Source organism: Bidens hawaiensis, unplaced genomic scaffold, assembly GCF_021521415.1.
Source record: "Bidens hawaiensis isolate Kalapana, Puna unplaced genomic scaffold, B.hawaiensis_p1.1 tig00009190_1, whole genome shotgun sequence".
NCBI classification, from domain to species: domain Eukaryota; kingdom Viridiplantae; phylum Streptophyta; class Magnoliopsida; order Asterales; family Asteraceae; genus Bidens; species Bidens hawaiensis.
This window is the reverse complement of record NW_027491677.1, coordinates 692,654-716,302: the sequence shown is the minus strand read 5'-3', so window position 1 is coordinate 716,302 and position 23,649 is coordinate 692,654. Positions and strand designations below refer to the sequence as shown.

Here is a 23,649-nt window from a genome sequence, read left to right as displayed (position 1 = left end):
ATAATCTACTTGTACTGTCTTTAACTTTTCACAAACCTTAAACTTCATAATTTCAACCTGCTACAAGAGTTGATTGTTCTAAGATCCATACCTCCCAATATTGACATTATATTTGTATTTTTTTTTGTCAAAATACAAATTGCGCACGATCTCACTGATCTAGCAAAAGTAGTGTTTCCATGTATGAACTAGCAGAGCGTGAATCTGAATTACCAGAAATCCCAGGTGTTCTGTGTAGTGTTCACGGACAAAGAAATAATCTGCATCATAGACGCGACGACGTACACCGGCATCATCTCTCATTGAAAAAATAGGTTCATTATTCCTCCTAAATCCAAGCACCGCTTCTATTGACGCATCTGGTGAGTTTATGGTATATAGCTTTGTAAACGAGTTTGGAACACCATGCTCCATCATCCACACATCATAAACTTTTTTATTGACCTCTTGAACCATTTCAACCACAACGAGAGACTCCATTAGCTTAGATATAACCATATTGTCTTTATTGGCACGGGCTAAAGTATCAGGGAGTGATACTTCCATAAATTTTTCACGCGCTATGTCAAATGACACAATCGTATTATACTCCTGAAGTGAACAATAAACAACAAGCCAATACATAAACCCATCGGTAACTACTTCATTTCCTGTAAAATGAATTGAGTTACGTGGTTGATTAATTGTAGGAATACTTTTCCAAGCCCGTTAACTCAAAGTATAGACCTCAACCTCCCAAGGGGAGAACACTAGAGCGCCCAAGTTCGTCGTCGAAACATATCCATAAATAATCTTGACAATCTTGGGATCAATAGTGTGAGGACACACCCCAAAACCAATAGCAATATTAGTGCGCGGGCATATTAACTCATAGGGCACATCAATAACAATAGATTTTCTAATTGACGGATTCCAAAGTACAGCCGTGTGCCTGAGTCTTCCAGGCTCATCTGGATCTCCACCTCTACAGAACAAGCAGAACAAGCCTCGAGAGCTTCCTAGTACCGTGGGTAAACCAAGTCCGGCTATGGAATCAGGCAGGGAACATTTCTGTTCCGGGAAAGTTTCATCGTCGACAATTGAAACTACTTTTTGTTTGCCAGGATCTGCTCGTGAATGGTAACATAGTAACAGATGTTGCTGGTGAGGGTAATTGACTGCGTGATCAATAACAAACTTAGAACTATCGATCAACGACTTCCATGCTTTCGAAACGGTCCTGAACTGCAACAAAGACTTCGTTGGAAGCCTTTTGATGATTTCTGCTTGGACTGAAAAAGGTATGTAGTCTGACATTTTGAGTTTTGCTGAACATAAAGATCTATTAAAAAAACGTACCTAAACAATAAAGATGTTGATTTTACAAAATATATTGTTGGATGTTACATATGTTGGTCTATTATAAAAAACGTACCTAAATTAGAAGATCGGTGAATTAATTAATGGGCGATTCAGATCTCTTGAAAGTACATCAAATTCAGGGTTTGAAGCTAGAGCGATGAAGTGAATTTGTCACCAATTAGGGCTTGAACGATTTAGTAGAAAAGTGAACTTGTTGAATAGGTTTCATTTTTGAGTTTGGGAATTTGAGTGTTAACTCGGGCCCATTTTAGCTATAACCCATTACTTTTATTTTCTACAACTTTTACATTGCATGGTTGACATACAAAATACTAAGAATTACAATATTTATTTAATATAATTACATTGCGATTCAAAAGGGGATAGCGGAGCAGCTTGTTGGTCGCTTACTCATTATCTAGATGTAGCTCGGTTTGTGTTATATATAAAAATATTATTATTATTAAAAAAATATAATTACATTATTAACTATAAAAATAGTTAAGCAAGTTATAAAAATAATTATGCTAGTTTTGAAAAAAATATCTCTACAAAAGCAAGCAACTAATTAGATACATATATATAGTGTAAATCTTTGCATAATTAGAGTAATTGGTTATTTAATCATAACTCGAGTAATTTTTTTATATATATAATAATTTCTTCTGTTACATATTATAATAAAAGAATCCAATTACAATATAGAGACATGTAAGCGGATAACAAGCTGCGCTACCACCTCCCTTTAAACGGCAAAACCGATTGTACTAAAAACAAAGTTATCGTTCTTCGCCGTCGACGAGTTACTATGTACGATCTACTGAACTCGAGTAATTCTTTCTATCTGAACCGTATGATGATGAAAAATGATTGTAGAGGACGACATGATGCGCAGTGTGAAAAACTGGTTAAAAGAGTGCAATTCCGTGAAGTGTCGAAGAGTCTCACAACCCACATGCGTAATATATTAGATTAGTTTTAATCTTTTTAATCCGGTTCGGGTTTCTTGGTTTCATTTGGGATTTCATGATGAGGTTTGGGCATGACCGGCCCAAAGCCAACTTTAAGGACGAGGCCAACACTGATTAGGAACATTTTGGCCAGGTTGGGTACTCCTAGTTACTATATGGGGAAAATACCTTTAATTAATGTGTCTACTACAAAATCAAGTCTTGACATTGTATATGCGTAAATAAAATTCAAAAAAAACTACCATTACTCAGATTTGTACATTTATTTTGTTGATACAAAGCCTTCACTTAAACGACTGAAAGGGAGCAAATCAACGTGTGTAACTAACCGTCACAATGTTTAGCGCCGTAAGATTTGCACAAACTTATTGTATTATTTAACTCCATGACACAATGTTTTCGTCATAAGACTTAAGTTGACAATCAAATGGTAAATTAAATAGATGTAGATAAGCAAATACTCATGTAGAAGTTGCAACAAAAGATCCACCTGGACCCAAATGTTATGCATAGATTTAAACCACATGTAAGAGGAGAGATCAAGACTAGAATTATAATTTATCACGAAATTTAAGCAGCATCTAAATGACAGGACTTTAAACAAAAATAAAAAGGCATAATAAAGACCTTAATTTTGATAAAAGGTAGCATATCCATCTACATGTAATTCATTTAAATTTTTAAGATCCTTAAAAGATGTGCACCATAATAAAGCTTCAACTCCATTGATAGCTTGCTTGCCACAAGAATCAGTATCAGTTCATAATTCACAACTTAAAGTTCTGTAATTTACGTAATTCATTAAAAAAAATTTCCAATTAGAATGCATAATAAAGACCTTAAGTTTGATAAACATAAACAATGATACTTCTAAACTTAAAATAAAGAGCTTAAATAAACATGATTAGTAATTGTTGCAGTTAATCCCGAAATGCACCAGTAGCTACAGCATTTATTTCCCTAGTCATTTGCTCTTCATCTTCCCACTCAGTTAGCCTTGACTTTTTCGATCTAGTCTATTGGTGCACCCATATTGGAGCTGGGTATGCATCAATACATCACGCCCTAGAATAAGAATTGTCCGCAAGCCAAGAATATGATAAATTATACCTAGTGATCATGCATTCAATTATAGCTTGACCAGCTCCCTGGACCTGACAACGGACTAGAACTTTTCCAACGATGGTCTAGTATGAATTAAAGATGGAGATCTAGTTCCCATTCTTTTGTAATCGGTACGAACACTTTTGATGTTGCTTGGACTTGAACTCGTGCGATTTTTATCATTGATCCATGGTCGTAAGCAATTGCCTCTCCGTTAGGACTGCTGCAATCGTAACCCAAAAACTTAGGTGATGACGCTTCAAAACATCGATCCTGGGCATTCTCCAAATCATCCAGTTGGCTTCCTTTGTTTCTAGTTTTCAACATGTCTGGATCATTCCATCCATCATGTCCATCCCATTTATCATTTCCATCTTCTGGTGAATTTATGTAAGTAGGAGCTAAGTTGGTATGCTGCCACTTCATGGGATTTTTGGGCTTCTGCAAATCTCCTACCTTTAGTTGAACACCTTTTTCGATCTTGGACACAATCGTCAAGCTTCAATTGACCATCCAAGACATGCTCAAATTGATCTTTGTTATCACTAAGGCTGTCTTCGGAACATCCTCTTTATCCAAATCTATATAGCCCATTTTGTGGATTTAGTCTTATGTATTATTCCCGAGACTTATTGTGCTTGTAATAATTTACTTGTTTGTATGTTTGGGCAGATGCCTTTTGTATTAAGCTCATTGGGCTATTACGAATGGAAAGATAGTATGGTATATCCTCACTATATATAGTGAGGCATACCCATACCACATACAACCTTTTGGCAAATATATTATCTATCTAACTTTCTCTCTACTCTCTACTTTCTCCCTTCTGTACTCACGGCCACCACAACAAGATCCGAGATCTTGATTAACCAAGTAGTGATTTCCGCTAGCTATGTGGTCTAGATTGATCCAAGAACTTTTGCTTTGGTAATGTTATTGAGTTTGTTCTTTGGAATCCTTCTATTAGAAAATCGGTGGCTCTGAGTGTGCCTGATGTGTCAGATCTGAACGATGGTCAGACGCTTATTGCTTTTGGGGTTTGTCCTCGCACTAGTGATCCGAAGATTGTCAATATTAACTTTCACATTTTGTCAACCTTGGACGACACAATTTTCTCCCCGTGGCAAGTTGGGGTTTATACATTGAGCTCACGGGCTTGGAGAAGTATACCTACAGTCAGTCATTCCCGTAACACAATTCAATTGATGCAGAATCAAGTTGTGGTAGACGAGTTTATTTACTGGCTTGCAGTTGATCATCGTACTAATATCAGAACGATGGATTTGTGGTCTTATATGATTGTGTCATTCGATATGACACGTGAAAGATTTATGGAAATATCACTCGATCTCCCTGACGCTATAGCGCGCGATAATGTTGCCTTATTTAAGCTAAAAGAGTCTCTTGTTGTCATTAAAGCAGTTAAAGGGGCTGGGAAACTAGTTTATGGTGTATGGATGATGGAGCATGGTGTTCCAAACTTGTTTACAAAGCTATTTACCATAAATACACCAGATGCATCAATAATAAATGTGCTTGGATTTAGGGCGAATAATGAACCTATATTTGTAAAGAGAGCCGATGACGATGCACATGATATCTTTGTTCTTGAAATCCATTCCGAACACCTATGTTTTGGTGGTATCTCTGGGAACGGAATTTCATACCATTCTCTTCCCTATATGGAAACACTACTTTTGCTCGATCACTAAGAAGGTAACTTTAGGTTGAAATAAATAAATTAAGGCGCACATCGTTTGAAGTTATTGAAAAGTTAAATGCATGTAGACGGATATGTTATCTTTTATTTCTATTCAAAGTCCCGTCGTTTGGATGCTGGTTTCCTTTACTTTTTCCTTTGGTTTGTCTTAAAGTTAGAACTTTTATGTTTCGCGAGAAATTATAATTCTAGTATTTATATATCTCTCTTCTTACATGTGGTTTAAATCTATGCATAACATTTGAGTACAAATGGATCTTTTGTTGCAATATCTATAGTATTTGCTTAGCTGCATCTATTTAATTTATCATTTGATTGTCAACTGAAATCTTATGACGTTAAACATTGTGCGTCATGGAGTAAATGATAATTTGTGCAAATCTTGTGGCGTTAAACAATGCGTCGGTTAACTTACAGACTTTGATTTGCTCCCCTTCAGTCATTTAAGTGATGCCTTTGTATCAACAAAATGAATGCATGTATAAGGTTATAAAAATCGCATTTTAAGCTTATAAATCGCATACCAATCTCTACAGATCCGTTGCCTGCAATCCGATTCTCAATTTGCTTTCCATATCACTCAACATAAATACATAGCTTTCACTTGTTAAAATTTTAAATCCTCAAAATCATCGCAATAAGTTCGAGCATCGGTTTGGATTGAATCAAAACGACTATATATACATTCTTGAATATTGTATTGATTACGAAGTATATGAATCATTATCAAGACCAGAAGGTTCTAGACGAACGTCTTCACCATGTGATAACATGTTCACTGTTGATATCAACACTCAGGCTTCGATTAATTTTGGTAACTGGTAAGTACTTCACTGCAAGGCGGATTCTGTTTACATATCTGATCTGGATCCGGATCTGGTAGTTATGTTATTCACTAGATCTCCAACAACTTCTCTAGAAGAAGTGGAATGGAATATTCGTATAATCAGTTTGTTGATGATTTAGATGATGATGACAGTTGGACTTCCTGTAGTTATCTGTTTCGGGCTAGGTTTCGTATAACCAACCGATAGATTCTCTCTTTTTGCTTTTCTGAACTCAACCAATTGCTGGTTGCAAATAGCGGTGAGTTAATCACCGGAATCATTCTTCTTTCTTTCATAGCACTTATAGACCAATCCTATTCTAATTCGAAAACTAATAAACCAGGCCTAATAAACGTTAAATCGAAACTTAACTAATTCTGTAATCTTGGATCAGCTTCAAACACTTTGATTTCTCTATTTATTTATTGAACTCTTCCGTATCTTTCTTCTCCGAAATATCTCTGTTCGAAAGCTACTCCTCCATGACATGTCATTTCTCGACTTAATTAGTAATGACCAAACAATTCTTAATTGCATTATTAGGATGTAGTCAACCTCTACATCTCCATGCAAGAAATCTCTATAAGAAATGCAAGAGTCCTTTATGTTTTCCACTGATTCCAGCTTTTTGAAGTCCTTAAAGCCTCCTTGAAGACATCCTAATCCGCCTGAAAGTATAATCAAGTGTTCATCAAGGTAAATATGAGAAATTCATCAATATTCAGTTCTTGCAAATTCTAGTTCTTTCTGATCTATTTGAAGATTTCAAATAGATCCCAATTCACATGTTAACTTTATATTTTTTACAAACTATTACAGCTCTGTCTGATCTATTTGAAGACTCTTAAAGGTCGTGTATTTCAGCCATATAAAGAGGTACGAACATCTTAAACCGAAATTAAATATTCATTAAATGCGTCTATTCTTGAGTTTTATACATGATCATATAGGCGCGGATGACATCCATAATAACCAAAACATTATAAGCACTACATTTTTAGTAAGCCTAACCACACTAACCTATTCTAGCCTTTGCCTAAAAACCCGTTTTACACAACCTGAAAACCGTCGCTATATACATAAATAAAGTAGTAAATGTGAAAACCACACAATTTTTACTAAAAAAATACTAAAAGTGAATTTCTTACTATAACATAAGTTTTTTTAGAGTATTAGCAAAAAGAACCACCTTGATCCAAAGATGAACGATTTGGGTTTATGCCTGCTTGGCCGCTTAGAAAGATAAATGCGGCTCATCTCTTTAAATGGATTTGGTTGTACAAAAGGGAAGATCATAGTCTTCGGTGTTTTTATTATGCAAAACTTCACAGGTTACGAATATGTTTCACTCTAAGGTTCGTCGTATAGGTGTATAAGTTATCACTCACTGCCAAGTATGAAGCAAAAATTAATATAAGCTTGTTCAGATATCAAATTTCCACCAAATAACATGAGAAAGTTTTATAAATCAAGGGACTTTTAAGGGGCTGTAACTTGGCTTGGGTTAAGGGTATGGAATTGGAACGTCCATTTGGACACGGCATTTGGACGGTTATGTATATCATTAAACGTCCAGCATAGATATTGAACCTTAGATGTAACTGATTGATGCTTTGATTTGACAATTTTATTTAATTTGATGGCCTACGTACCCTTTTGCATTTGGGTTCCTAGCTCAATGGTAGAGGACCCTAGTTGTAAGTGCATTTAGTATCGTTTAAGCATTCATATGATTCAAATGATAAGAGTTTTAAACACAGCATAAATAGACACTAGTGAAAAAGTATCCTCTTAACTGCGAGTTTTAAGAATATTTTGATACCCAGATCGAGTGGGAGTAATTATAGAACTTGCATTGAACCGAAACTCAACTGAATCAGATTTGTTACCCTTACAATTAGAGAAAATTAAACCTAATACCACCAAAACATATAAGAAAAACTTAAAATCAATTAAACCCAACATAACCAAGATATACTTTTGTTTCCGCCAATAACAATACTAAATAAAACCAATATTTTCACCAATTACATGTGTGTATAAATATTAGATAGTTGAATACCTTCATATAAAACACTTTTTAAAATAAAAAATAAAACGTTCATTATATAATCATCTTCAGTTTTATTTACAGCATTCAAAATAAACGAACAAACCTAAGAAACATTGACAGTTCAACCTACATATAAGAAATCATTCATTTCAATATGTTACTTAAACTTATTTTACTAAGGGAGATGATAATTGAATGAGCTAGGACATTCAAATGCATTCCTCCTGCCAGGCAAGACGTATAATGCTTAGCGCATCTTGTTAAGTATGAACAAAAAACGACGTTTACCTAAAAAACTTAGGAATAAGGAGGTGGCATGTGTATACGCGAGGATATGTGTCTCCATTTTTTGAAAGTGGATTTCAGTGCTCATAACAACACCACGTAAAATGATAAAGGATTACTACCGAAATTAATAATCAAATCGTCTAGAACTTCCAAATACATTTCATGCTTTAAATAAGCTTTAGAATTGGCAATCTAATGATTAACGAAACAAAGCACATACCATATATAATGAAATAAAAGATGACAAACCTGAAATATTATGTATTTATCTTCAAAATAAGAAAGCAAACCAACATCCAAACTATGAGACTTCGAACAACATGATATATAACAAATCATTCTACATGTAACTTTTCACTTACCTTAACCGACATACGCTACAACTTCATTTCAACTCCAATCTAAGCTCGCCTGCTACAAGAGTTGGTTGTTCTAATTGGATCCATGCCACAAATTTCCATCACTGATCTTGCAAAAGTAGTGTTTCCATGTATGAACCTGCAGACACTAAATGTGCACTCCCAGTAATCCTAGCATAACTTAGGTCTTCGGAGTGGAATTCATGAACATTGACATCATGTGTGTTGGTTTTTATTGCAAATATAGGTTCATTATTCCTCCTAAATCCAAGAACCGTTGTTATCGATAAATCCGGTAAGTTTATGCTGAATAGCTTTGTAAACGAGTTTGGAACACCATGCTCCATCATCCATACACCATAAACTAGTTTATTTGCATCGTTAACTACATCAACCACAACGAGAGACTCTTTTAGCTTAGATATAGCCAAACTGTTGCAACTACGAGCTTGAAGAAACACTAAGTGACCCGGTACAGATTATAGATAATCTGGGGGTTAAGTAATGTTTCCCACGGATGAGGTCTAGCTGAGAAGGCTGTTCTTCAGGAGACCTGCAAAACAAACACCGTAAGCTCGTCACTGAGAAGGGGGGAGTTCCTCCTTGTGACCACCCTCCGGCGTGAGAATCAGACTAGGTTGCTCTGAATATAAGTGTATATTAAGAGATTGCTAGATAACTGGATAGCAGATGATCTTACCATTCCAAGATATTGGAGTATTTATAGCCGAAGGTAGGTTTCCAAGAAGGTACAGCCGGCTGAATAGTATTCCTGTTCAACCAACAGTGGACTATGCACAGGCCATACTGGTTGGTGGGTAGGTTACGGCCAACAGTAACAAAGTCGGCTGCACTATTCCACCAACTGTAGATTATGCACGTCCCACTTACTGTGGATTGTACGCAGGCCATGCTGGTTGGTGAATAGGTTACGGCCAACAGTAACACTATTCCACCAACTGTAGGCCGCGCATGCTCCTCAGTAAGGGTTGGTGAGTAGGCAGCGGCTAATAGTGACAAACAGTACTAGAGGGTGCTCCTCCTCGCCCTGTTGTCGATGAGCTGTCACCCTGTGATTGGCTCATGGGCTGTTCTGGTCAGATCGTCTGTCCTATCAAGGTATGGTACAAAAGATCTTTCAGAATCAGACTGGCTCATTTAGGCGGGATTGTTCCCGCCTTGCTCATTCCTTCATGTGACTACTGAAGTAGCTAGTGTCTTGTGCGTGTAGCCCTGCTGTCTGCGGGTAGCCTTCCCTGATGGCTTGTATCCGCAACTGCGGGAACAGGCGGGGTACTTCACCATTGGGAGGCTTTCCCTGCGTGTTCAGCTTGTGTACTGCGCGTAAGATCCTATGAGCATGGTGGGTCCTGCGGGAGCAGATGGCCTTTGCGCAGACGTCCCTGTTCAAGGTGAGTCTTGCGGGACCAACTGGTCTCTGCTGGGACCTACCTCTTCAAGTCCCCCAGTCCAATGTTCTTCTCCTGAATGTTTAATAAAGTGAGGTGAACTTTTGGACTTTAAGCAAGGGGTTTTGAAAAGGGTTTCTAGTTTTAAGGTTCTCCGTGGGGATTCTTCCCGCGGGTTTCCTAATGTCACTTGCAAAAATTCCCGATTTTTTTGCTTGATCTTTGGGTATGATGCGGGTAGGTATGTAACCTTCTCGCAAGTCACGAGCGTTGAGTCTCACTTGTGTGGATTCTCCTTGAGGTTTTAGTGGTTTTGAACATAGTGATCAATTATGTTTAAACCACCAATTCCATCCTGGAGCCTCAAACAATGTATTTCTCGACGTTCCCGCTATGCGGGGATGTTATTTCCGTTTCCACAAGCATTGCCCAGAAGATCCTTCCTGGTTTCAATTCCCTGCCGGGCGCTAGGTATGTGAAGGGTTTTGCCTTAACACTGTACCCGCGCTCGTCTTACGGTTACTTTACTTTCAAGGTACTCCTGGCGTCAATTCCCTGCGGGTGCTAGGTACGTGAAGGGTTCTGCCTTAACACTGTATCCGCACCCGTCTTATAGTTACTTTGTTGCCGGGGTATTCTTGGCTTCAATTCCCTGCGGGTGCTAGGTATGTGGAAGGTTTTGCCTTAACACTGTACCCGCATCCGTCTTATGGTTACTTGGTTGCCAAGGTAAGGGGTATTTTCCCGCTTACCTTTGAATCTTTTTGAATTTTGAATTTTGAAATTCGAAAGGTTGGTGAGGATAAGAACAGTCCAAACATCTGAAACGTCGTGTGACGGTTTCTTCTGACTGTGTCAGGACGTGCAGGAAGTTATGGTGACGTGACAGAACATGGTCATTCCAGTCGCTTTTTCAGGCGCGTGGGCATGATTTTTCGGGCGCGTGGCCGCGAAATTACTGGCACACGTCCTTTCAACAGCTGTTGCCAGCTTGCTTTTTGCCACGTGTCATAGTTTCATTGCACCTTTGATTTCTCTCTCCTCCGCATTAAATTCACCGCATTAATTGCGATTACTATATAAAGGGGGAGAGGGTTATTTGCAATTCACACTTTTCACTCTTCTTCTTCTTAGTGATTTCCGGCAAATACTCCCCTTTTTCAGGCAAGCATTTTCCCGAAATCACTCTTCTTTCTGCAAAAATGTCCTCTCGTGATGCTGAAGCTATAGCTGACGACAGGGGTACTGCTGGTGAGTGCCAGTGTGCTCTGCCCGGCGATCAGTACCGGTATGTTGTCAGGAAGTTCATGCTCGATCATCTCGAGCCTGAGTTTCCTGAATCCCACCAGACCGTGTACGATGCCCCCAGTGGCAAGATCGGGGTTTATGCTGCATTTTTTGTCTATGGGAATCTTAGATTCCCATTGACAAAATTTGTTTACCGTGTCCTTGAGAGGCACGGTGTCCATTTGACCGAGCTGCACCCCATGGCGATCGCCAAGATTCGCCATTTTGAGTGGGTGTGCCGGATTTTGGGCATCGAGCCCCATGTGGACCGCCTGATGACCTTCTATACCTGGAGGTGCATCCAAGGGTGGTACACCCTGACGACCCGTATTAAGGGTCTGAAGATTTGCGACACCGAGCGCAGTCTTCGCGCGTGGAAGCAGGAATTCTTCTACATTTCTGCCCGCGCCATCCCCCTTGCCATGAAGTTTAAAAATGGCCAAGCGATACCGAGCCTTCACGCCCCCAACTACCAGGAGGCGGAATGGTTTTCGAAGATATCCCGGATCCAATCTCCGGTTTACCGGTTTGCGGAGTCCGGGATGGTCATGTTAGGGATGAGCCGGGTGTGGAAAGATGCATCTCTGGTTCCCATCCTCCTCGAATACGGTTTGAACTCTATTCCCTATGGTATGTCTTGTTTTTCTTTTTTGATACAAGTTTGTCTTCTAACTGTTTCTTTTCTTTCAGAGGGAAATGATTTGGAGTCGCTTCTGTTTCCGCGGGAAGCCGACGGTCCCGCGCGGATGGGTACTCGTGCTTTGGACGAGGGCGAGTTGCCCATCCTGGAGCAAACAGCGGATCGGTTTGTGGAGGTCTATCCGCTGGGCCACGAGATCCTGAGCCACCGGCGGCCAGGTAAGGCGATATTCTTTCCTCAACCCCTTAATGCTGTACCCGCTGTTGGAATTCTTGACCTGTCTTCTTCTGAGGAATCCTCAGATGCTCCTCCATTGGTGCGGAAGAAGAAAGCTGCTGCCGGCGGGAAAGGGAAGGAGAAGGCCTCCACGGCTGGTCCGGTGGTTCTATCTGACTCGGAGTCAGATAGTGAAGAGGTGGCGGGGAAGCCCGGTGGTGAGAAGACCACTGTTCCGGAGGCTACGACCGTTACCTCCGGAGAACCAACGAAGACGACGGTGACCGGTACCAAGAGGCCGGCTCCATCGGGTTCCTCCCCGCCCGTCCGTACGTTCAGGGTCAAGAAAACCCGTAAGTACAATCATAATGTCTTTGCAGATTTATTACTTCTTAAATTTATCTAACACTTTCTTCTTTGTGCAGGCGTGGGTGTTGACGCATTCCGGGGTGAAGCGCAGGGGAGTACCTCCCCGCCAATGACGGTAGGCTCGGTCAGCCTTCCTGAGGCGTCGACCCAGGCGCCTGCGCCTGCATCCGCTGGTCCAGTTGCTCGTTCCTTTGAGCCAACTGTTCCGGCCGAGATGACGTCACCGCCGGCCGTGAGTGCGATTTTTACAGCATCCTTCACGGAGCCGGCGGTTACTGCTGCTGCTGAGGAGGCGGCGACCGCGGCGGCGACCACAACGGCGACCACGGCGGCTGCCACCATGCCCGCGCCACCGGCACCTACGGCCGGACCATCAGGTACGCGCAGGGCTTCCCGCCGATCTTTGCCCCCTTCCCGTCTGCCTGACCTGTTGGATGGATTTCCTTTAGGTTCAGGTGATGGGTTTGGCGGCTATCGGCCTGTCATTGACCCTACAGGTGCGTAGGGTTCCTTTCTTTTTCCCTTATGTTTTTTATCATCTTTTCCTTACTGCCTTTGTTTCTTTTGCAGTGTCGGATTCCAATGAAGTGTATGTTCCGCGATGGAACATACGCCGAGGAACAACCCTTCGTACCCCTGTGGAGTGCGTGGACTGGGCTCGCCACGCTGCTCCTCATGGTGCGTTGGGGGAAGCCATGGCTAGCTACCAGGAGGGTAGGCTAACCAATGAGCTTCAGGTTCTCCAAGCCCGGATGCAGCCGCGCGTCGAGCTGCTTTGTCGTGAAAACGACAAGTTGAAAGCAGCTCGCGCCAAGGACGTATCTGAGGCGCGTGCTCTCCGGGAGGAGAACCAACAGCTGGCGGCAGCTGCCGCCGACAAGGAGAAGGCCTTCAAGGCCCTCGAGGTTGAAGTTCAGGCGCGACTCGAGGCCCGCTCCAAGGCTGCCCAAGCTGTGAATGAACAGCTTCGGCTGGCCAGGGAGACTGCGCGAAACGCAACCGAGAGGGCTGCCAAGGCTGAAGCCATTGCTGAGCCTTTGCGTGTGGAGAATGAGGAGCTCAAGGCCAAATTAGAGGCTCTCCAACGCGCTCATGATGCCTTGGCAATGGAAGATGCCAAGAAACTCCAGGAAATCTTGGACCAAAGAGGGGTGCTTGACCACACCGAGCGGAAGCTTAAGGGCGTCGAAGAGGCTGCCGCAAAGGAAGTTTTACTTGCCAACCTTAACAAGAGCGAAGCCGAACGCGCCCATAACGAAGCTCAAGCTGGCCTCCAATGGCTTCTTCGAGAAGCGTTGCCTCAGGTATGTTTAGCTTTATCTTCTCGCTTTTCTTTTGTAAGAAAAGGTTTTAATACTTGTATTTTTTCTTTGTAGGTTGTGCGTCGGGTCTTTTCAGAGACCTCTTACGATGATGCTATGACCGCAGCCCTCAACGCTTCTCATGAGGATGGGGAAAAGGCCGGCTTCCTGATTGGTCTAGGGTTTGTTGAGAAAGGCGTCCCGCCTTCCAACTTCCCTTTGTTTGATGTGGATACCGAAGCCATTTATGACCAAGCATTGAACCAATACGCCGCCTTCCCGCATCCAGTGGTGGAAAAGGTGGACGAAGTAGCTGCTGCTGATGATGGGTTAGCTGTCCTCAAAGCGTTCCTCGAACCACCCCGTTCTTCTGACGGAGCGGGTCCAAGTGGAAGCGGCCCTGAAGCTTGATCCTGAAGATCCCTTTCCATTGCTAAGATAGACTTGTATAGATTTACTCTTTCAGGCGGGTAGTAACCCGGCCATTCTTGTAATATATCATTGAAATATAAATCTTTTTGCGGATAAGATTGTTATTTCCTTCTTTGGATTCCTTGCTTTATAAGCTCATGACTTAGTTTAAGTTAGCAATTTTCCAAGTTTTTTAGAATAAGTTAACCTGTTGAACGTGGTTGATGATGGGTTAAAGTTTTGCTTCCTCCTTCGTGATTGTGCGGGTAGAACCGTCACTTGCACTTGGTAGGATGGCTAAATTTTAACCGTCATCTGACATGCGTGTAGGTTTTCCTCATTTTTCCTCGAAATTTCTAAGTATTTAGGATAAGTTAACCTTTGAACGTGGTTGATAGTGGGTTAAAGTTTTGCTTCCTCTTTCGTGATTGTGCGGGTTGAACCGTCACTTGCACTTGGTAGGATGGCTAAACTTTACCCATACCTGACCTGCGTGTAGGTTTTCCTTATCCTTATTTCTAAGTATTTTTTTTTTTTTTTTTTTTTTAGGATAACCTTTGAACGTGGTAGATGATAGTTTGAAGTTTTGCTTCCTTATTTGTGATTGTGCGGATAAGACCGTCACTTGCACTTACAAAGATGGCTAAACTTTACTTACATCATACCTGCGTGTAGGTTTCCCTTATTTTTAACGTTGTGTTTATGCGGGTTTTGCCGCCTTCCACACGCAATGACTTCTCCTCATTTATGCGGTAAATACCGGCACCAGTGGGGAGTTCATAAGGATAAAGGTAAACACATTATGAAAGGAGAATCATTTCCATTAGAAGTGGCTCTTGGCCTTTTCTTTACAAGTTTTGGAATTGATCTACATATAACATTTGCGTAATTGAGCTCCATTCCATGTTCTTGGGATGGGAGTGCCATCGAGCCTTTCGAGCCGGTATGCGCCCTTTCCCAGAACCTGTTTGATAACGTATGGCCCTTCCCAGATCGGGGCCAACTTTCCTGGGCGTTCTTGGTTCGAAGCCTCGTTGTTACGCAGTATGTAGTCTCCTTCCTTGAAGTTGCAGAGTTTTACTCGCGTGTTGTAGTACTTTTGCATTTGTCGTTTGTAGTTCTCTTCACGCACTGCGGCTAAGTCTCTGCGTTCCTCGGTTAGCATAAGATCCAACCGTCTTTCCGCATCATTGTCTTCTGGCTGACTCAAGACCCTTGGTGAGGGTAGACCAATTTCGACCGGGACCATGGCTTCAGTGCCATAAGTGAGGCTGAACGGGGTTTCTCCCGTACTGGCCTTCTTCAACGTTCTGTTTGCCCAAAGGACGTGCGGAAGCTCGTCCACCCAGCCGGATCTGTGTTTCAAGAGTCTTTTCTTTATGCCTTCGACGATGCTTTTATTTGCTCTTTCCACCTCACCATTTCCTTGCGGGTGTGCCACTGAGGTAAAGGTGTGGGTGATTTGAAGTTCTTTTAGCCACTGTTGTAGCTTTTTGTCAGCAAAGTTGGTGCCGTTATCGCTTACCAAATTCTGTGGAAGTCCAAAACGACAAATTATAAATTCCCAAATAAATTTTTTGATATGCTTTGCGGTTGTTTGGGCTATAGGTTTTGCTTCTATCCATTTGGTGAAGTAGTCGATGGCTACCACTAGGAACTGAACATTTCCTGCTGCTGTAGGAAATGGGCCTGTCACATCGATGGCCCACTTCTGAAATGGCCACGAAGAAGTGACTGGAACCAGTTCGTTTTTCGGGCGATGCGTGTTAGGTGCGTAAAGCTGGCAAGACCTGCATTTTCTGATGTATGCCAGTGCATCCGTATGCATCCCTGGCCAAAAGTATCCCGCGTTGTTTAGCTTGGCTACAACAGCGCGGGGACCTGCGTGTACCCCACAGATGCCTTCGTGTACTTCCCTTAGGAGGTAGTTGGCATCTTGGTTGTCCACGCATCTCAAGAGTGGGCCAAGAAAGTTACGTCTGTAAAGGATGTCATTGACGAGTTGATAATTCAGTGCTTTACAGCGTAGTTTTCTTGCCTGTGTTTTTGACTCTGGTAGTATTCCTGCTGCAAGGTAATTTATTATTGGTGTCATCCACGTTTCTGTACTGGTTTGGATGACACAAATTTCCTTGTGCGGGACTGATGGCGCTTCGAGGAGTTCAATGCGGATGTCCTTTCCCAGGTGGGTGAAGGCTAGTGATGCAAGCTTGCTTAACGCATCCGCAGATTTGTTTTCGCTGCGCTTGACATGTATGACTTTACAATCACTAAAATCACGCATAAGGGTTTTTGCCTGGGCGAGGTACAGGGCCATGGTGTCGTTCACAGCCGTGTATGTTCCATTTATTTGGTTGGCCACCAGCATGGAATCCACATGGGCTTCCAAGTTTTTCACTCCCATCTTACGCGCAATTCTCAAACCGGCCAAGAATGCTTCATATTCGGCTTCGTTATTCGTACTTGGAAAGTCCAGCCGAATAGCGTAAGTATATTCTTGGCCCGCTGGGTTGGTTAATTTTAACCCTGCGCCTGAACCCTCGTTACTAGCTGCTCCATCAGTATAGAGTCGCCAGACATCATTGACGTCCTGTGCTGGGGAGGGTTGAGCCTCCTCCTGGCACTCTTTCTCCCGCGAAGCGGGGACTTCTGCAATAAAATCGGCCAGGACCTGGCCTTTTATGGCTGGTCTTGGCTTGTACTTAATTGCATATTCTCCCAATTCAATTGCCCATTTGGCTAGACGTCCCGATAATTCGGGTTTGCCTAGAACGTTTGAGAGTTTGAAGTTGGTGAGAATGGTGATTGGGTGGCCCTGGAAATATCGTCTTAACCTGCGTGAAGCATGTATAAGTGCTAAGACTAATTTTTCGAGGGTAGAGTACCGGGTTTCTACGTCTGTTAGTACACGGCTAACATAATAGATTGGCATCTGGATGCCCTTTCGTTCTACTAGCAGGACTGCCCCGGTTGCTCTATCTGTTGCGGAAAGGTATAGGATTAACTCCTCTCCCGCTTGTGGTGCTGTAAGTGTTGGGAGTTCGATCAGGCGTGACCGAATCTCCTGAAAAGCTGCTTCCGCTTCTGGTGTCCAGCGGAAGTGCGTTTTCTTCAAGCAGTTTCTCAATGTTGACACGAAAGGAAACGACTTATCTGCATGGTTTGCCAAGAAGCGATTAAGTGCGACTAGTCGTCCATTCAGTGTCTGAGCCTGTTTGATGGTGGTAGGTGATTCCATTTTAACAATGGCTTCGACCTTTTCAGGGTTCGCTCTAAAGCCATCTTTAGTAACAATGACTCCCAAGAACTTCCCTTCTTCCATCCCAAATGAACACTTGCTCGGGTTGAGCTTCATGTTTATCTTTCGGAGCGTGTTGAAAGTTTCTTCAATGTCTTTCAACATCGCCTCAGGCTCGAGGCTTTTGATGACCAAATCATCCATATAGACTTCCAAGTTTCTCCCGATTTGGGCATGAAACTCTTTGTCCATTAGTCGTTGGTACGTGGACCCTGCATTCTTAAGTCCGAATGGCATCATTTTATAACAAAATGTACCATCGGGCGTCCGAAATGCGGTTTTGTCCTGGTCATCAATGGCCATGTGGATTTGGTGGTACCCCTTATACGCATCCAAGAAGCATTTAAGGCGGAATGGTGCCAACGAATCCACTTTGAGATCAATTTCTGGTAACGGATAACAATCTTTGGGGCATGCTTTGTTCAAATCTTTGAAATCTATGCACATGCGCCATTGTTTGTCATTCTTCGGTACCATTACGGGATTTGCAACCCATGTTTGATATCTACTAACGCGTACGATGCCTGCGTCAAGGAGTTCCTTGACTTGGGTTCTACACGCGTTAGTTTGTTCAGGCCCCATTACTCTGCGCTTTTGTACGATTGGCGTAACAGCCGGATCGCATTTGAGCTTATGCTCCGCCTTACTTCGGGGTACACCAGTCATGTCAGCTGGTGCCCACGCAAAGATGTCAGCGTTTTTCTGCAGTAAGCGTTTGAGTAAGGTGCGGGTGGGATCAACGATTGTTGGTCCAATGGTAACGGCCTGGTCGGGGTATTTGCCATTGAAGGCCCATTTTTCTGGTTCAGTGATGGTTGGTTTAGCCTTTTTCGGTTTGGGTTTAGATGAAACAGATGCAATGCATACCTGGGGAATGCCAGAGATCATTGCTACACCCTCAGCTGTTGGCCATCCCATCATGCCATGGACTGAAGATACCACGGCGTTGAATCTTGCCATCCCGTCTCTTCCGAATAGGATGTCGTACGTATGATGTGGCTTTTTCATTACGACAAAATCCACGTCTTCTGTGCGTGAATGATTCCCATCAGTAAGAGTAACGGGGAAAGATAGGATACCCAGGGGTGTTTCTGTACTTCCGTCAAACCCTTCCATTGAAGCGTAGACCGTTTCCAAGCGTTCTTTGTCTTCATCATCCAGCTTATCAAAGAACTGTCTGTACATCACTGTCGACGAAGCGCCGTTGTCAGCAAGAGTGCGTGAAGTGATGTAGTGCCCCAGCTGGCTTCTGATGACGATGGGGCCTTCTTTGCTGGGGCCTCCTGGCACTCGCGGGAAGCGCACCTCAGCTTCTTTCCACGCGCATGGTTCTGCCACCCGTCTTTTTCTTCCTCTGACCTTGCCATGAACCATGTTGATGCTAATATCGACGGGCTTTCGTCCGTTACCTCTGTACCGGTTGTCATTCCTTCCTCCCTTCCTGATCGATGCCACAAGATGTGCAAGCCTTCCGTCCTTGACAAATGTCTCAATAATATCCTTCAAGGATGTGCACTCTTCAGTACCATGACCCTTTGTCCAGTGGAAATCACAGGATTTGCTTTGATCCGCATTAGGTTTCTGCCGGATCATTGGGGCTTTAGGCCATGGCAATTTTTCCGTGGCAAATATCTCCGTGACGCTCTTCGTGAGTGGCGTCCACCGGTGTTTTCGGTTTGAATGGTGTGTGTTGTCCCTTCCGCCAACAAGAGGGCGAGAGCTGGATGAGGTGTCAAAGTTTACCCTTGACTGCCAAATACCTAGCCTCCTCTTTTTGTTCTGCCGGGCGACCCGGACATTGTTCTCTCTGGTCCTCTGCGTGTAGAGGTGTGTACTCTGGGAAGATCTCTTCCCAGTTGCTTTTCCGTCTCGGCAAAGCGCTTTGCCGCCGTCATGATGGCATCCCAAGTTGATGGCATGCCATCCTTACCCGTCAATGTGCGGATAAGTTCTGGGTATTCGGCGCCTTGGATGAAGGCGGCGCGAACCAGATCTTCACTTATGTTGCCGAGACTAAGCTTTTTGGAGTTGAAGCGAGTGATGAAGTCTAGTAGAGATTCATCCTCCTCTCCCACGCAGTTAAGGATCGTCCACTGCTCTTCAGTGTACTTCCTCTGTTGGCTGAAATGCTGGCTGAACTTGTTCTGAAAGTCCGCCCAGTCATATATGTGGTGGATCGGTAAACGATCGAACCATGCCCTGGCCGCTCCGACCAGAGTCATCTGGAACATGTAGCACCACGTGGGTTCCGTCCAGTTGCTGACGGTAGCCCCCGCAATGAACCTGTTCAAATGGTCGTCTGGGTCGGATAGACCATCGTAAGTGCCAATGTTGGACATTTGTTTGGCACTTCTCGGGGCGATTGCTTCCGCAATGTCCCTTGCGAACTTTGACTTCCCTGCATTTGTAGCAGTTGGTCTAAAGGTTTTGGAAAAGTCACGCGGGTTTCTTTCCACGATTGGTTTAAAGGCTTCCCCAAAATTCCTTTTTGGTTGGACGTCCGTTTCCTTACGCTTCCCTTTCGCCTTATGGCGAGGGTTCGCGTCGGTGTCGGATTCCAACTCGTCGTCTGAGTACTCGCAGTCACTGCTCATATTGAGGTGTTGGCGAGTACTGGCGAATTCGTCAGCCTGTTGAACTGAACGCAAGCGTTCGTCCAATTCGGCTTGGAATTCTCTTTGCCGTGCTTCGGCCCACGCCTTCACTTGATCTAGTGTTTGGCGAGGAACCTTCGTTCGTTTTTCCAGTTGGGTATCGGAGAACCCCAATGGAATATTTACTCCACTTGCCCCGGCTTGGGTAGTCGGGGTAGTGTTCGTAAGGATTGTATAACCGCCGGTGTTCCCCCCAGTTGCTGGGGTTGTTACCGGGGTTTCTTGGTCGGTTACTGGCCTTTGAACCGGAGTAACGTTAACCATTTCTTCAGAAATTGTGAAAAAACTAAAGTAGTTCTAGCCTTTAGTCCCACGGATGGCGCCAATGAAGAAACACTAAGTGACCCGGTACAGATTATAGATAATCTGGGGGTTAAGTAATGTTTCCCACGGATGAGGTCTAGCTGAGAAGGCTGTTCTTCAGGAGACCTGCAAAACAAACACCGTAAGCTCGTCACTGAGAAGGGGGGAGTTCCTCCTTGTGACCACCCTCCGGCGTGAGAATCAGACTAGGTTGCTCTGAATATAAGTGTATATTAAGATTGCTAGATAACTGGATAGCAGATGATCTTACCATTCCAAGATATTGGAGTATTTATAGCCGAAGGTAGGTTTCCAAGAAGGTACAGCCGGCTGAATAGTATTCCTGTTCAACCAACAGTGGACTATGCACAGGCCATACTGGTTGGTGGGTAGGTTACGGCCAACAGTAACAAAGTCGGCTGCACTATTCCACCAACTGTAGATTATGCACGTCCCACTTACTGTGGATTGTACGCAGGCCATGCTGGTTGGTGAATAGGTTACGGCCAACAGTAACACTATTCCACCAACTGTAGGCCGCGCATGCTCCTCAGTAAGGGTTGGTGAGTAGGCAGCGGCTAATAGTGACAAACAGTACTAGAGGGTGCTCCTCCTCGCCCTGTTGTCGATGAGCTGTCACCCTGTGATTGGCTCATGGGCTGTTCTGGTCAGATCGTCTGTCCTATCAAGGTATGGTACAAAAGATCTTTCAGAATCAGACTGGCTCATTTAGGCGGGATTGTTCCCGCCTTGCTCATTCCTTCATGTGACTACTGAAGTAGCTAGTGTCTTGTGCGTGTAGCCCTGCTGTCTGCGGGTAGCCTTCCCTGATGGCTTGTATCCGCAACTGCGGGAACAGGCGGGGTACTTCACCATTGGGAGGCTTTCCCTGCGTGTTCAGCTTGTGTACTGCGCGTAAGATCCTATGATCATGGTGGGTCCTGCGGGAGCAGATGGCCTTTGCACAGACGTCCCTGTTCAAGGTGAGTCTTGCGGGACCAACTGGTCTCTGCTGGGACCTACCTCTTCAGAGCTAAAGTTTCAGGGAGTGATGCTTCCACAAATTCTTCACTTGTCAAGTCAAATGATATGATCAGTTTATACCCCATAAAAAATGTAGGTGGCATCATGCTAATAGTACTCCCATCAACCGCAAGCCAGTAAATAGTCCCATCTAAATCTACTTGCTTCTCCATGAAATCAGTTGTGTTACGCAGTTGATTTATGGTAGGTATACTTCTCCAAGCCCGTACGCTTAAAGTATGTACCTCATCATGCCAAGGGGAGAATGCTATAGTATCCACGTTCAACAAATCATAATTATATTGAATCTTAACAAGCTTAGGATCAGTAGTGTGAGGGCAGACCCCAAAACCAATAACAGTATTAGTGGTTGAACCTAAAACATCGATCGCAACCGATTTTCTAATTGATGGATTCCAAAGAACAGCCGTGCGCTTGTTTCTTCTAGGATCATATAGATCTACACCTATAGAGCATAAGCAGAACAAGCCATGAGAGCTACCTAGTATTTTTGGCATCCTAAGTTCGGGTACGGGAGTAGTCAGGGAAAACTTATTATGCGGGAAGGACTCATCGTCTACAAACGAAACATGTTTTGTCTCAAAATTCTCTGGTGCAGGGTAACTTACTAAAAGGTGTTGCTGGTGAGTGTGGTTGACGCTGTAATCAACGACAAATTTAGAACTATCGATCAAAGACTTCCATGCTTTCGAAACGGTCCTGAACTGCATCAAAGATTTTGTTGGAAGCCTTTTCATAATCTCTTCTTGGATTGACAATGGTATGTAGTCGGACATTTTGATTATGGGAGTAGCTGAAATATATATATAAAGATGTAATATTGTTATAAAATAGATTGTTGTAGGCTAAATTTTTTGATCATTTAACGAATTGAAACGTACCTAAAGTAGATGAATTCAGGGTTTGAAGTTTGAGGATGGAGTGAATAAGTCTGCGCCAATTTAGGGTTTCAATATATAGTCGTTTGCACAAATTTGTCAGTGCTAGTGCTACCGACTAGTTATATATCGATTACTAAGTGGTTTCATTTTTGTGTGTAGGGATTTTAGTGTATAGGCCCATTTAAACGTAGCCCATAAGTTTTATACATACTTATAATTTTCATATACATAAAATATACATAAAATAAGGGAATTAATCACCAAACAACTCTTATTAGGGGTGTTCAAGAAAATATGAATCCAAATCCGACTCCGTATTCAAAATATCCGAAAATCCAAATTCGAATCCGAATTTTCGGATATCCGAATCCGAATTCGGATATCCGAATTTTCGATTCGGAATCGGATAGTGATTTTGTAAATTTTAGGGTAGTTCGGATATCGAAACCGAAATATTTTTTTAATTATTAAATAATAAATATTATTCATAAATTTCGGATAATTTTGGGTAGTTTAGATAACTTTCAAATAGTTTGGATAATTTTCGGATATTTCGGATAGTTTTCGGATATTTGGGATAGTTTTCAGATATCCGTAAAAGTAGTTCTTTAGATTTTTTATAATTATTATTTTTTCAGATATTTCGGATATCTAGTTTAATATCCGATCAGATGTCCAAAATTTAGAATATCCGAAATTTCGGATGATATAGTAAAATCCCCTATCCAAAAAGTCCGGATATCCGATATCTAAAGTCCATGGTAATTGTTCGGTTTTCTGGTAATGTTTTGCGTTATATTTTTCTTTACATTTGTGTACACAATAGTGTTCCCGTTAGCGTAACTTGTGCCGTAAAGAAAGATGGACTTCTGCAAAAATCAAATATTTGTGGGTAAAGGTGGATTTGGCTGAGGTTGATAACTTAGCAAAGATCCCTGGGTGCAAAACGGCATCTTTCCCTTTTTCATACTCGAGACTCTTGGCAAATATGAACAGAATACATAATTGGAGCCCCATCATGGAGATTTTGAGAAGAGATTGTCTTTTGGAAAGCTCTTCGTCTCTCTCGATTGGTGGTACTGTGGTAGGTTGATCCTACTAAAATCGCTTATGAAAAGCTTACCAATATACTAGTTCTCCCTTTATAAAGCCCCCCTGCAAAGTCCTCCAAGA

The 23,649-nt window shown here is 42.7% G+C and overlaps 3 protein-coding genes and 1 pseudogene across 3 annotated transcripts in view; 1 reads left to right on the top strand and 3 right to left on the bottom strand.

Annotated features, from left to right (window-relative positions):
- LOC143531540 (putative aldo-keto reductase 5) overlaps nucleotides 1-23,649 on the bottom strand; it is a 207,848-nt gene that overhangs the window by 111,172 nt on the left and 73,027 nt on the right. The window lies entirely within an intron of this gene.
- On the bottom strand, nucleotides 160-1,610 carry LOC143531492 (F-box protein CPR1-like; annotated as a pseudogene).
- Nucleotides 1,443-5,128, top strand: LOC143531491 (uncharacterized). The gene is made up of 3 exons (XM_077026779.1): nucleotides 1,443-1,466; nucleotides 4,089-4,139; nucleotides 4,358-5,128. The coding sequence occupies exons 1-3, from the start codon at nucleotides 1,443-1,445 to the stop codon at nucleotides 5,126-5,128; spliced, it is 846 nt and encodes a 281-aa protein (XP_076882894.1).
- On the bottom strand, nucleotides 8,765-22,430 carry LOC143531490 (F-box/kelch-repeat protein At3g23880-like). The gene is made up of 2 exons (XM_077026778.1): nucleotides 21,575-22,430; nucleotides 8,765-9,104 (listed from the first exon to the last, which is right to left on the bottom strand). Exons 1-2 carry the CDS (start codon nucleotides 22,369-22,371, stop codon nucleotides 8,765-8,767), a joined length of 1,137 nt encoding a protein of 378 aa, XP_076882893.1. The 5' UTR covers nucleotides 22,372-22,430.

What these genes read in the sequence shown, in the direction of transcription:
- LOC143531491 (XM_077026779.1), top strand. Translation starts at nt 1,443, where the DNA reads ATGGGCGATTCAGATCTCTTGAAA. An exon ending in GCGATTCAGATCTCTTGAAA is followed by an intron (nt 1,467 to 4,088) that starts GTACATCAAATT and finishes ATGTTTGGGCAG; the next exon opens with ATGCCTTTTGTATTAAGCTC. An exon ending in ACGAATGGAAAGATAGTATG is followed by an intron (nt 4,140 to 4,357) that starts GTATATCCTCAC and finishes AATGTTATTGAG; the next exon opens with TTTGTTCTTTGGAATCCTTC.
- LOC143531490 (XM_077026778.1), bottom strand. Translation starts at nt 22,371, where the DNA reads ATGTCCGACTACATACCATTGTCAATCCAAGAAGAGATTATGAAAAGG. An exon ending in GAAACTTTAGCTCTGAAGAG is followed by an intron (nt 9,105 to 21,574) that starts GTAGGTCCCAGC and finishes TCAAGCTCGTAG; the next exon opens with TTGCAACAGTTTGGCTATAT.